Raw genomic sequence first — 12,431 nt, 5'->3', positions numbered from 1 at the left:
AGAATTTTTTAAAATAGCTGTCCAAAACTCTTTTTGAACAGGTTTACATCATTTCATAAACAAAGTGTGTTTTTGATTGTTTTCAAGGAAACATCTAATAAAGTTTTTGCCTGCTTCCCAATCTGTATCCCCAGTGTGGCTTTCCACAGCTGCTCTGCTAAGGAGGTGGACAGAGCTAACTTCCTATGTATTGCTGCACCCTTGGTCTTGCTGTACTATAGCAGTCCTCTCAGAAATGCTTTATTTTCTTCCTAACTTCTTATTTTGGTACTTCAGATTTACGGAAGAAGTCTAAAAAATGGTGCAAAATTCCTTTGTACTCCTCACCCAGATTTTCTAAATATTAGTTTATCACCTTTGCCTTAGTATTTATATTTTGTTCATTTTGTTAACATAGTGTCTGACAGGTATCACTCTAAATTTATAATTTTTCTCTTGTAATTAATAAATATTTTGTGGGCATATGTTTTGTGACTATATAAATCTCCAATTTCCCATATAAATGTCACTCACCAATTTTTCCATCCATTAATGATTCAATTGTTACAATGATGGTTGCTGAAGTGATTCTCTAATTCCATTACTTTCTACATTTATTAGTTGACATTCTACCAAAAGCACTCCCTTGCCATTCTCCCACATTTATTTGTTTTTATTTCGTTTATGTATGTATGTATTTTATTCGATGGGTTATGATACAGTACTACCATTATTTATTTTTATGCTTACTTGCCCCAGATTTGGCCAGTAAGAATCTCTGCAGGATGACTCTTGGTTGTTTTGACATGTCCCATATTTCTGAGTACTTTATAACTTAACTGCTTAATGTGTTTAAGGTGTATATTGTACCTTTGTAACCCTAGCACTGGAATTATTTAATTTACCAAGGAGTTCTGGTTCCATTCGCTAGCAAACAGAATTTAGAAACCAGTACACATTTGTTAAGATGTATTGTGTGAAAGACGTATAAGGCCTGGTGACTCAATCTAAACCAAAAACACCTATTTGAACAAATATGTAATGATACAATTGCAAAATTACTTTATTCAAATATTTCTTTGCTAAAATGTTGGGCTAGAGATGTAGCTTAGTGGTAGAACACTTGTCTAGAATATTTAAGGCCCGGAGTTGAATCTTCAGTACTGCAAGAACAAAAGTCCCCTGCCAAACAAAAACGAAAACTTTATCAGGTGTCTACAAAAACTTGAAATGTGTTTTCTTTTGGTAATTTTAAGAATACCAGTAATATGGAAACAAACATGCACAAGGTTATTTATTGCAGTATTATATTTGTATTTGCAAAATAATGGAGACAACCTAAATGCACATGTGAAGGAGAGTGAATAAATTTTGACACAAGTACATAAGAGAATACCATGCATCTAAAATAGAATGAAGGTGTCTGCAAACCAACAGTAAATGGCTTTTAGTATACTGAATATTGTTTACTGAAGAATCTGTAATATGCTACTTTTGGGTAGGAAGAAAAGAAAGTAAGAAAATATACATGTGTATTCTTCTTTGACCAAGAAGAAAAATAAGAAAAACAAATAAAAATTAACAAGTTGAATTACCTACAAGAGGTAGGTGAGAATGAGGTAAAAACTGAATGGAAGAGATAGAGAATATTTCTCTTGAATTCCTAGCCTCGCTTTTGGTTTCACCTCCCTTCTCCTTTTTTCCTCTCCCCTCCCTTGCCTTCCCCTTTTCTTCCCTTTCTTTTCCTTTTTCAGAGCCTCACTATGTGGCCCACGCTAGATTCCAACTCCTGGACTCAAATGATCTTCCTGTCTCAGCCTCCTGAGTTACTGGGACTGTAGGAACATACTACTGTACTAAGCTTATGAATATTTCTTTTCATACTGTTGTATTTCTTGGGACCCACTTAATGTTCCTGTACTATAACACACAAAACACCACTCCCTCAAACTCCAAGAACACAAATGGGAAAATCCTAAAAGGGGAATGTAAGCAAATGAACCTAACAGTTTCAAATGAATAATATAATCACTCTGAAAAGTAGACATATTTGTGTTACTTTATAATCTATATACCTATCTATGCATGTTTCATATATAATTCTGAAAAGAATTTTAAGATGATCTGTAAATGCACATGAAACTTTTGTTTTCCTTCAGCAGGTTTTGTTTGGTAGTAATTTTGAATCTACTTACTGTATATTCTGGGGTTGGAAAAGTAAGTAAATTATATGGAGAATGGGATTCAATTTCTTCACTGAGAGAAAAGAGAGTTACAGATCTGGAAAAGGAAAAGAACAGAATGTTTTAATATATGTGTTGCCGAAGCGAGTACAATAACATTATTTGGGAGTTTTGTTATTTGTGTCTGTTTTCTGGTAGGCTTCCCTCATATAGATCATAGTATTCACCAATACTGCTCTACATTTTAGAAAGATCCATGTTTCATTTGGAAATCTCTATGGTATTTAAGCTTTCACAGATGGAAATCAAAGACAGGAATCAATCTTCTGTTCCATTGCTGGTCTAATCCCTTGTTCATTTGTCTTTTCCACTCTAAAAGCAAAAGAATATCTCTCTGGCACAAACATTAATATCTTATCATATTTGCTTTATTATTTATACTTTGATCATTTTTTCATATGGTACTACAGCTTTATCCATTGTGAATTTATTATTTTCTCTTTGTAATTAATAAATACCTTATGGGACATACTTTGGGACACTAAATATCTTGTTTCAGAAATGTGACAAAGTTTCAGGAAGAGGCCTCAAATTCACAATAGGAGCCATCACTAGATTTCCTTAAATATGGCATTATTTAATTCATCTCATGTCAAAGGGTCTATGCCTAAAGAAAATCAATTTTCAGTCATTACTGCTTTCATCTCAGCATCAATAACATGAAGCAACACAGTGTTAGTCCAAAAGCTGAAGCTCTGAAATCACACAAATCAGGTTTGCTATCCAGCACAGCTACTTACTACCTAGACAGTATTCTTGAGCCTTAGTTACTTTCTCAGAAAAAAAAATACCAGCTTCCAAGACTTGTTTCACATCTCACTGAGTTCATATAGTCTGAAAAGTACCCAAAACTCTGTGCAGCACACAGGAGGTATAAATGCTGGATATCAGTTAATAACAATGAAGATAGTGTTGTAGTTTTGAATCCTGATGAAATTTATTTCTTGGGTACAGACATTCTACCATATTATATATGTATATTGTTGATCCAGCCTTAGGTCAGAGTTGATTTAAAAACAGAAAAGCCCACCCCACACTTTCTCTCCAGGAAATTAAACTGTGGGATAGATGGACCCACATTCATGTCAGCTCTACTTTCGTGCAGACTGTCCACTTAGAGGATTAGTCAAATGACTCCAGAGGCCTTTATTCTGTTAAGACTGGAGTGCCACCGTGAGGTCAGCTTTGGTGCTCACAATATTTCCAGGAATTCTATCCTGCTACAAGAGTATTTGAGTAGTCATTGTTTACCTTGTATTTTACTAACATTAAAGCCTGCAAAGCACAGCCTATTGACTCTTAACATAAGTATGAAAAGAATAAGAATTTGTATTTTTTAAGCACTTGAATTAAATTTTTAAAGCACTAGACTATTAGTGTATCTTGAGAATCTGATTTTTAAAACAGCCTTTAAGAAATGAGGCTTTTGTCTCACTGTGTGAACAGCTGCTGGGTTTATCTACAGCCAATCATCCTCTCCTCAGTTTAGATTTAATAAAGGCTCCAGAGGAATGGTTCAGAAGTGTCTTTTCACCTTTCTGGAAGAAATAATAATATCAGTTTTCAAATGACCATTAGAAACTGCATTCAGGTATACCACAAATCTCTATCTTGATTTATTCAGTATTAAATTTATTACATTGCCCTCATACAATATTCTCTACTTCCATATGTATCTTCCCCAGTCACCTAACTTTGAGACCTGGGAATAATTCTTGATTTTTCCCTCTTCTCATCCTCCCAAATCCAGTCACATTACCTCCTCAATGTGCTTTAGATCTCCTCCTTTATACTTCTCCCAGTGCTCCATCCTTCTTTTGTCAGTAGGGTACTATTACAATGTTCTAGTCTTCCTGACTTTGACATGCCTCCCTTCATGGTGCTGTAATCTTTGAAAAATTATAAAATGTTTGTAACATTACATTGAGTGTTTATTGCATCCTTAAATGGTTCTCTGTCTTTCACAAGCAAGTGCCTGCCACCTGGCCAACTCCAAACTTTGTTGCATTCTCACTTCCAGCCTTGTTAAACCACTAGTAGATCCTCAAACACAACAGGCTGAGCCTATGCCTCCTTATGTATGTTGCTGCTGTTCTCTCTGCTTAAATACCTTTAGCATCCTTGTCTATAACATCATATTTTAAGGCTATGCCAACTTTATCTTCTCCAGAAAACCTTTCCTAATTTTCAATAAAGTCCACCCTATCCTTCTACCTCACAGTGATTACTTCCTCAATACCTAGAACTTATCCTTCTGTGCCTGGAGAATTTTCTTGTTCTGTTGAAAACTTCCCTACCCCTAAGCTACTTGTGGACTCCGTCTAATTCATCTCAGCTTCCTTAGGCCCTGGTCTGTGATGGATACACTGTAAAAACACCACCACCACCACCAAAAAATCTGTTGAATGATAAGCAGGGAGAGGGGAGGAAAATATTTTCCAAAACACACTTTTAGAGCCTAGGGTGATCACTCTGTTCATAACAACAGGCTATCCCAACCAGCTTCCACTGCAGTGTCAGAGACTCTGTGTTCCCACTCGCTACACTTGAGAAGCCATGTGTGTCTACCAGTCAGACCATACTAGTTTTTGGAGAAATTCCAGTTATACAGACCCATGATTCAATTTCTTCACCACCTTTATTGACAATGTTTTTAAATAGTTCTGTCTTGTTTTTTTCCCCGAGAGGAAATAGTCCCTTAATGAGTCAACTAGACACTGTCAAGTCAGAAAATGGTATAATTTCTACTGGTCTTCATTCATTCATTTAGCCAAAATTTATTACAAAGTACCAAAGCAAAAGATACATAGTCCCTGTTCTAAATTTATAAGGTAGGAAGTTCTAGATGTCTTTATTTTACTTCATTAATTCTGCATGGTTTATGACAAATTAGTATGAAATCAGCTCTACGCTAAGCAACTGTAATAGGAAGATAAATGAAACGCAGCTCAAGCCACTGAAAAGATCAAGGTCTGTGGACAAATGTGGAAATATAACTGCAGTGCCATAAGAGACAAAACTGAGGTGTTTAAAAGGTAGAATAAAGACTCAAAAAAATGTGGACAAGGAAAAACATTTAGTATAAGCTTCACCAAGGAAAGGACAGATGAAATCAGTTTTGCTAGCAAAGGAAAAGGAGAGAGGATAGTCAAAAAAAAAGAAAAGAAAAGAAAAATGTGCACACAGGTTCAGAGTAAAAAGAAGCAAATCTGAAATGAGAAAACAGAAGTTGAGTGAATACAAGTAACTTACCCAGTGTCACATAGTTGGCAACAGGGCTGGGAGTTGAACCTAAGCTGAAGTTCTTTATAGAAGGGTCATATTTCTTTAGCATCAAAACACACACAAAAAGTTTGAGAACCACTTCTCAAGGTTTGGCATGTAAGTCACAGGAACGCAGACCATGTTCAGTAGAAGAGGGGGAATCACAAAATTTTTTTAAAAACAGATCTCATTGATCACATTTGGGCTTTAGAAATACAATTCTACTACTGATTCTTAACTGAATTCAGAATCATTTGAGAAACTTTCTAAAATTTGGCCAGGTAGCCATGTTGGAACAATTAAGCCAGAATTTCTGGAGGTAGTACAGATTTTTTTTTTAAAGTTTATCAGGGGGTGCTAAAATTTCCTTAGGGTCAAGGGCTATCACTCTAAGGACTGAAAGAAGGAAAGGACTCTTATTTATTGTTACTAATATATTTGCAATTTTGTTCTCAATGCCTGAGCTACATAGTGAGCTCAAGGCTAGCCTAAACTACATAGCAAGATCCTATCTCAAAACAAGCAAAAGACAATATATATGTACCCAAAACATGCAAAAAAAAGTCATATCAAAAATCTAACTTTAACATATAAGCTTTTTAACTATATAAATACACACATACACACACACACACACACACACACATATATATATATATATATATATATATCTTGGATTGTGAGTAACCTATTTAATGAGTGTTCTGCAAGACAAGCAAACAATTCTAATAAATTTTTAACTTGATAAACATGTTTTGCAATTTGAGTAGTATGTGAAAGTATTCTTCTACAATAACCCTCCTCTGGCTTGTCTTCCATAGACTGCCCATGAAGGCTTTCAAAGATAGGTGCAGATTAAGTTGTTTTTTAAGTTCTTCTTTATACTTTTTATTTTCTTCTTTTTACTACAATACACCATTGTAATCATTTTTATATGAATATTTTTGGATTGTGGAACAAATCACCTGAGTTTCCCGTATTTCTTATGGAGAAATCTGCTTTGACGTACAAGTGCTCTGGATTATAAGCATGTTTCTGGAACAAACTATGTTTGTAAACCAAGGGTTTACTATCTACTGACAGATCAATTCATTGATAGACAGATTCCTTATCTATCTCAATCATTTTGAGCCTTGTATGGTGAACAATAGCATTTCTACAAGCTTTCAAAATAGATGCAATCTTATGATCCTCACTTTTACTAACAAGAAAACTAATGCACAGCTAAGTAAAATAACCCAGCTGAAATCCTCAAATTATTTAATGACATATGCTGAATTCAGCATAAATCTTTTTAACATCCTAAACTCATGTTCCTTCCATTATACACCACAGTCTATGAGCCTCACTTAATTCTCACACCAGTTCCAAAGCAGGTATTTATTTTACAAATGAAGATATTAGTCCCAAAAAGGTTAAATTTGACCAAGCCACAGCTAACAAAGAGGACAGGGGAGATTCAAACCCAGCTCTAATTCCAAGACCATATTTATTAAGGTAAGGGATATGGCACATTTCCAATATGCAATATAATCCTTTCCTCTGAAAAGAAGAAAGCAAGTTGGGTCATTAATATAATGCATAGGACTCTTCCTTACAGAAAAACCTTTCAGTAGGGGTTTCCTTTTCCTTCACAGGTCCTAGGACACCTCACCTCTGTAGAACCATCAACTCAAAGGGACTTTTATTGGAGGGGAAGGGCAAGCATAATCTGCCATATATTTACATGACCACCCTGAGTTCCCTTCCCACTCCTATCAAACAGCTGAATCATGCTAATTGTCTCTTTTTAAATTAATTATCCTAAACTTGAACATAATGTTAAATGAAAAAGTAAGACACACAAGCTCAAATAGCACCTTGTTTCTCTTATATGAGAAATTATGTATATGGGGAAGGGGAGAGGTGGGAGAAGGAGAGAAGACAGACAAATAGAAAGTAGGGAGAAATTCAAATACTTCCCCAAATACATACTTTAATATTTCAAAAAAATTTCAATACATGTGAATTTATTTCGTCTATACCAGTTTATCTTAATTCATTGGAGACATACAGAGAAAGACAGAGAGATAAGAAAAAAGAGGGAATAGGGACTGAATCTGAGAGAACAGTCAATTCACATCCCCTATCTCATGCTTACTCCACACTTGCTCTCTTTAGATGTAAAGGAATTATGTACTTGTAATCACTCTCTTTGAGATATACATATATATATATATAAAACACAATATTATGAGTTTGAAAGTTTATACAATGTTATTCCACTGTACCATTTGTTTTTTAAAGAGAAAAAGTAAAAACAACAATAAAAGTTTCAAAACAGGTTAGAGTTACAATAATTAATATATTGCGTATTGTTGTCTTTGTAGTAGTTACTCAGAGTACAAGATATAGGCATGATATCTTGTCCGAACAATATTAGCACTGTACCATTTATATGTATTTATTTCTCCAGCCTTGACCTTTTTTTATGAGCTTCAGACTCATAGAACCAACCACCTACTTGGACATTGCCACTTAAAGTCAAGTATCTTAATGTGTAAATAACATAACAATTCTACTCTCCATTCAAACCAGACAATAACGTAAGTTACTTGTGATTACCCCTTTTCCTTCACCTGTGCATGGAACCTACCAGGTATATTAAGCTTTGCCCTCAAATTATATTGCAAATCTATTCATTCATACAGATACCAGTCTAAACTAAACTATCATCATTTCTACTCTGATACTCGTCTCCATGTTTCTATCCAGGCTTTCTGTGTCCATTCTCCACAGGGCCAGCGTAACTTTTTCTGAAATATTCATTCATTTATCAAACTTTGTTTTGAGCACGAACAGCAGGTGTGTCTAACTGGTGCCCTGGGTTTTGGATAGGCCTCTGTTACAATAAAAAAATTTTAAAATAAAGATGTGTCACATACATTAACTACATTATATATTTTATATGCGGCCCAAGACAATTCCTCTTCATTCAGTGCAGCTCAAATCAGGCAGGTCAGCAGACCACGGGTGTGGAGAAACTAGAGTTAGGTGAGTGAAGCAAAGTAGATCGCCATACTCAAGCAATTCGGAAGCAAAATACTCTTGTAGCACAAATGCAATGAAGAAAATTAAAAAATGTGCTAAACTAAATCATGTTGCTCCCGCCATAAAAAATTTTTGAACAGTTTCCTAGCGTGTTTAGATCACAGTTCAAATTCGTGACCTTGTTACGTTTTGAGCCTGCTTGTTCCTCCAGCCTTACCCTTACCACTCGCCCTCACAGCACCGTGCCCCCACCGTCATCTCAGCTTCCTTCTATTCCCAGTGTTCCAAATGCTTTCCATTCTTCAGTCACGTTCCCTCTTTCTGTAATGCTGTCTCCAAATCCTTGAAAGCTCCAATACCGCCAATGCAGACTGCACTTGACTAACGTAACTAAAAGCATCCCACTTCCTTCTCTATACAGCACACCTTTCTGCATCATAGTCGGTCCCCACTATAATGTAAGCTTCCTTAGGAAAGGAATCTTGGATAGCTCACTAAACTATCCCTAAAAGCCTAGAACAGCGCCTGACATAAGAAGATTATCGATATTTTTTGAAGGAATTTAATAATAATTGATTACAAGCCAATAGAACGCCTCGCCTCAAGTGACAGCCAGGTCCCACCTCCGCGAGCCTGTTCCGTTCATGCTCTGCGTTGAAGCGGTCGGGGAAGGAAGTCGTCTGCGCAGGCGCTCCGAGGCCGCCAGGGCTTCTGGGTAAAAATGGATGTTCACGATTTGTTTCGCCGGCTCGGCGCTGGGGCCAAATTTGATGTAAAACGGTTCTCGGCCGACGCAGCTCGATTTCAGGTACTTTGCGCAGGGAAATGAGGCCCGAAGAAGGAGCAGGATCCCGAAAGTAAGCTGGCAGCTGAGCGCAGCCAGCGTTCTTGGAGACCCCATGGCCTGCCTTTGACCACCTTTGAGGATTTCCCCGTCTTTAGGGGTCAGCTTGCTACTCAGACTTAACCAGGCGCAGGACTTATACGGGACTCTTTTCAGAACCCTTGATAGGTTGAGTTGAATTTAGCACGGAAAATCTCTTTTCCTACCTCTTCGTTTAACCAAAACAATTTGGTTCTTTCAAAAGGAAATTTCTCCGAAACTTGTATAAAGGAATTTCGAAAACAAAAGTGGAGAAAACAGGTTATTTTTCTTTATCGTCTACCCAGGTTTGATTTGGTATACATATAGTTACACTGCACGTGGTTCTTTGTATTGCACCAGTCCGGCGTTTAAGTAATCAGTGAGAAGAGCCGCTTTACACGTGGGCGATCTTATATATAGGAAAGTAGTGAGAATCAAAAGATGTCAGTTGAGGCTCAGTTGTGGGAAATGTTGAATGTCAACGTTGTTATAAGAGAATAGAAGTGGTTGTTGTTGGGGGGGGGTTGTGCTACGTATATGTTTCTTCTGACTGCATTACAGTGTAATTCTTAAAAAAGAGTTTAAAGTCTGGAACCACATCGTTAGAGTCGTAATGCTCAGTTTGCCAGCTGATAATTTTGAAGTCTTGGTATTACTTCCTAGTACCTCGATTTTTCTCATCGGTAGTACTGCTATTTACCTTGTAGGTTTGCTGTGAGGATGAGGAGTTTGATATCTATATGAACATGCTTAGAAACGTGCTTGACATATAGTAGGCACATATAAGCTTTCATTGTTAGTATAATTATTGTTACTGTTGTGAGATCAGGAAAGGTGTCATTTTAGATTCCATTTATCCAAATGTGATTAACAACTTGACAGATATTTGGTGTAAAGGTAAAAAAAAGGGGAGGGGGGAGTCATTAAGACCCATTTCCTCACTAATAGTTCTGCTCAGAGGGAAACATTGCTATTTTGTCAATAAATTTTGTTTTTAATTTTTTGGATTTTAGGTAGGAAAAAGAAAACATGACTCTGATTCTTCAGAGGTACTGCAGAGTCTTGACTTCTTTGGAAACAAGAAGTCTGTCCCAGGTGAGTGTACTGCAACACTGACACACCAGGAGCTGCAGAATGAAGACAAAAAAGAAAGCAAGAGGGAGTCAAACAAGAAAAAGAGGAAAAAGAGAATTTCAGGTTAGTGTTGAATTTCTGTGTATTTTTTCTGTTTAACGTTTCTGTTATAAAACAATCTGAGCTTGTAAGTCATACAGTATATAGCCATTCGTCAGTTGGTGAATGTGAATATATATACACATCTCCGTTTGTAGAGGTGCTATTAATGCTGTAGACTAGCATTCCAAAAGCAGAGAATACTTGATGAAAGGCTATGCACACATTTTTTCAACAAATACCACAAGATGATTTTCCATACCTTTATCAGTCCTGGATATTACTAGTCTTAAATTTTTTGCAAGTTTAGTGAATGAAACTACTTTTTATTTGTATTTCCTTGAGCAGGTGTGTGAGCATCTCATAATGTTTTATTAGACAAATAGTATCTTTATTTTTTTGTTGTATCTATTGTTTCCTAGCCATCTGTCTTTTTATTTATAAAGTAAATAGTTAAATTGTACATTGATAACAAATACATTTCCTTCCCACTTTATTTCCAGTCCCCTATTTCTCCAGAGGCAACCAGTGTTAATCAGTTTCTATTGTGTTTTTCTAGAGACAGTTTATTCACATATATTAGTGCATCCCTTAAAAACAATATGCTATATTACTGGGGGCATAGCTCAGGGGCACAGAACATACCTAGCAAATGTGAGGTCATGAGTTCAGTTTCTGGTACCAAAAATAAAACACACACACACACAAAATGCTGTATTTTCATATAATTACATATTCTATTAACATGAGTCCTTTGTATATATTTCCTATTGCGAAGCTTTCTTCCCACACCTTTTTCTTTCTTAAACAAACCAGATTTTTAAAAAATTTTTTTGAGGCAAGGTCTCACTATGTGGTCCAAGCTTGCCTTGAAGTCACTGTGTAACCCAGGCTGGTCAAACTCTCAGTGATCCTCATGTTTCAGCCTCCCAAGTGCTGAGTTTCTAGGTGTGCACTACCATACCTGGCAATGTTTTGAATATTAAAATAAAAATTCTACTTCACAAAGACAGAAAATTGAAATCTATGGTACAATAGAAATCATGAAACAATATTCATACAGTGACTCTACAGTGATGTATTTTGGAGGTTGGAATCAGTAGGTGAGATACACTCCTGTTTGTTTTTTCATAACATAGTATCCTATTGTACATTCCATAACTGAATTAAAAGGCTAGGGATATAGTTTAGAAATAGAGTACATATGTAGCATGTAGTGGCCCTGGGTCAATCCCTGATATCCTGCCATCCCTGTCTACGATGAACATTTAGTTTGTTCTTACACTTCTGCTGTTGTATTACAATAAATGTTTCTATTTATGTTCCTACATGTGAGTATATATATCCAATAAATCCTTGTAAGTGGAATTGCAGAGTGAACAAATAGATTTAAATTTAGATATTATAGAATTATCTACCAGAAACATTGTTATTAATAGGAAGTACACTATTCTGTTCATTGCAGTACAGTGCAGTATGTCATACAATACAGAGATGGTCCATAATCGATTTGACAGTTCTGATGGATACTTACTTTATTTTACTGTTATAATGAAAAAGTCATTCTCCTGATCTGACTGCAGGGTGGTTGATAACACTTTTCCCCATGATGAGAAAAATATGACACAAATTTAGGAAAACAATTTAAATGTTAGGCAGGTAAGTACTACAGCTGTTTAGCAACAAATGGGTACAGACCATAGGCTGTGACATATATAGTCATAAATCTGTTTTGAATTGGAAAGTTCAAGATATGATTTAGTGATGATTTGGATCTAGTAGTATCAACTGTCTTACAAAGAGAACATACCTTTTTAAAATTTTTCTTTGTTATACTCAGCAGCAATGTATAAAAACTATTCTTTCTATAAATTTTC

At 35.9% G+C, this 12,431-nt stretch overlaps 1 protein-coding gene and 1 long non-coding RNA gene across 6 annotated transcripts in view; one reads left to right on the top strand and one right to left on the bottom strand.

Moving 5' to 3' along the window:
* Window positions 1–1,018: 1,018 nt before the first annotated feature.
* LOC106027675 (uncharacterized) lies at window positions 1,019–9,194 on the bottom strand. 4 transcript variants are annotated; one of them, XR_010047788.1, is made up of 5 exons: window positions 9,097–9,185; window positions 5,475–5,585; window positions 3,982–4,111; window positions 2,175–2,259; window positions 1,019–1,161 (listed from the first exon to the last, which is right to left on the bottom strand). It is a non-coding gene; the product is annotated as an uncharacterized LOC106027675 (long non-coding RNA). The 4 variants fall into 4 exon arrangements; XR_010047789.1 differs by lacking the exon at window positions 5,475–5,585 and having other exon boundaries at window positions 9,140–9,194; XR_001201251.3 differs by lacking the exon at window positions 5,475–5,585 and having other exon boundaries at window positions 9,097–9,186.
* Window positions 9,171–12,431, top strand: part of Ddx52 (DExD-box helicase 52) — a 25,545-nt gene continuing 22,284 nt past the window's right edge. For both annotated transcript variants that reach the window (XM_003469589.5, XM_023564994.2), the window contains exons 1-2: window positions 9,171–9,324; window positions 10,395–10,578. In XM_003469589.5, the coding sequence (XP_003469637.1) occupies window positions 9,238–9,324; window positions 10,395–10,578 (271 nt within the window). In that variant the 5' untranslated portion in view covers window positions 9,171–9,237. The remainder of the gene's footprint in view (window positions 9,325–10,394; window positions 10,579–12,431) is intronic.

This window comes from Cavia porcellus, unplaced genomic scaffold, assembly GCF_034190915.1.
Source record: "Cavia porcellus strain 051 isolate PalLab524CR breed Dunkin Hartley unplaced genomic scaffold, mCavPor4.1 scaffold_6, whole genome shotgun sequence".
Taxonomy (NCBI): domain Eukaryota; kingdom Metazoa; phylum Chordata; class Mammalia; order Rodentia; family Caviidae; genus Cavia; species Cavia porcellus.
The sequence above is the reverse complement of the archived record's forward strand: the minus strand, read 5'-3'. Positions and strand labels throughout refer to the sequence as shown.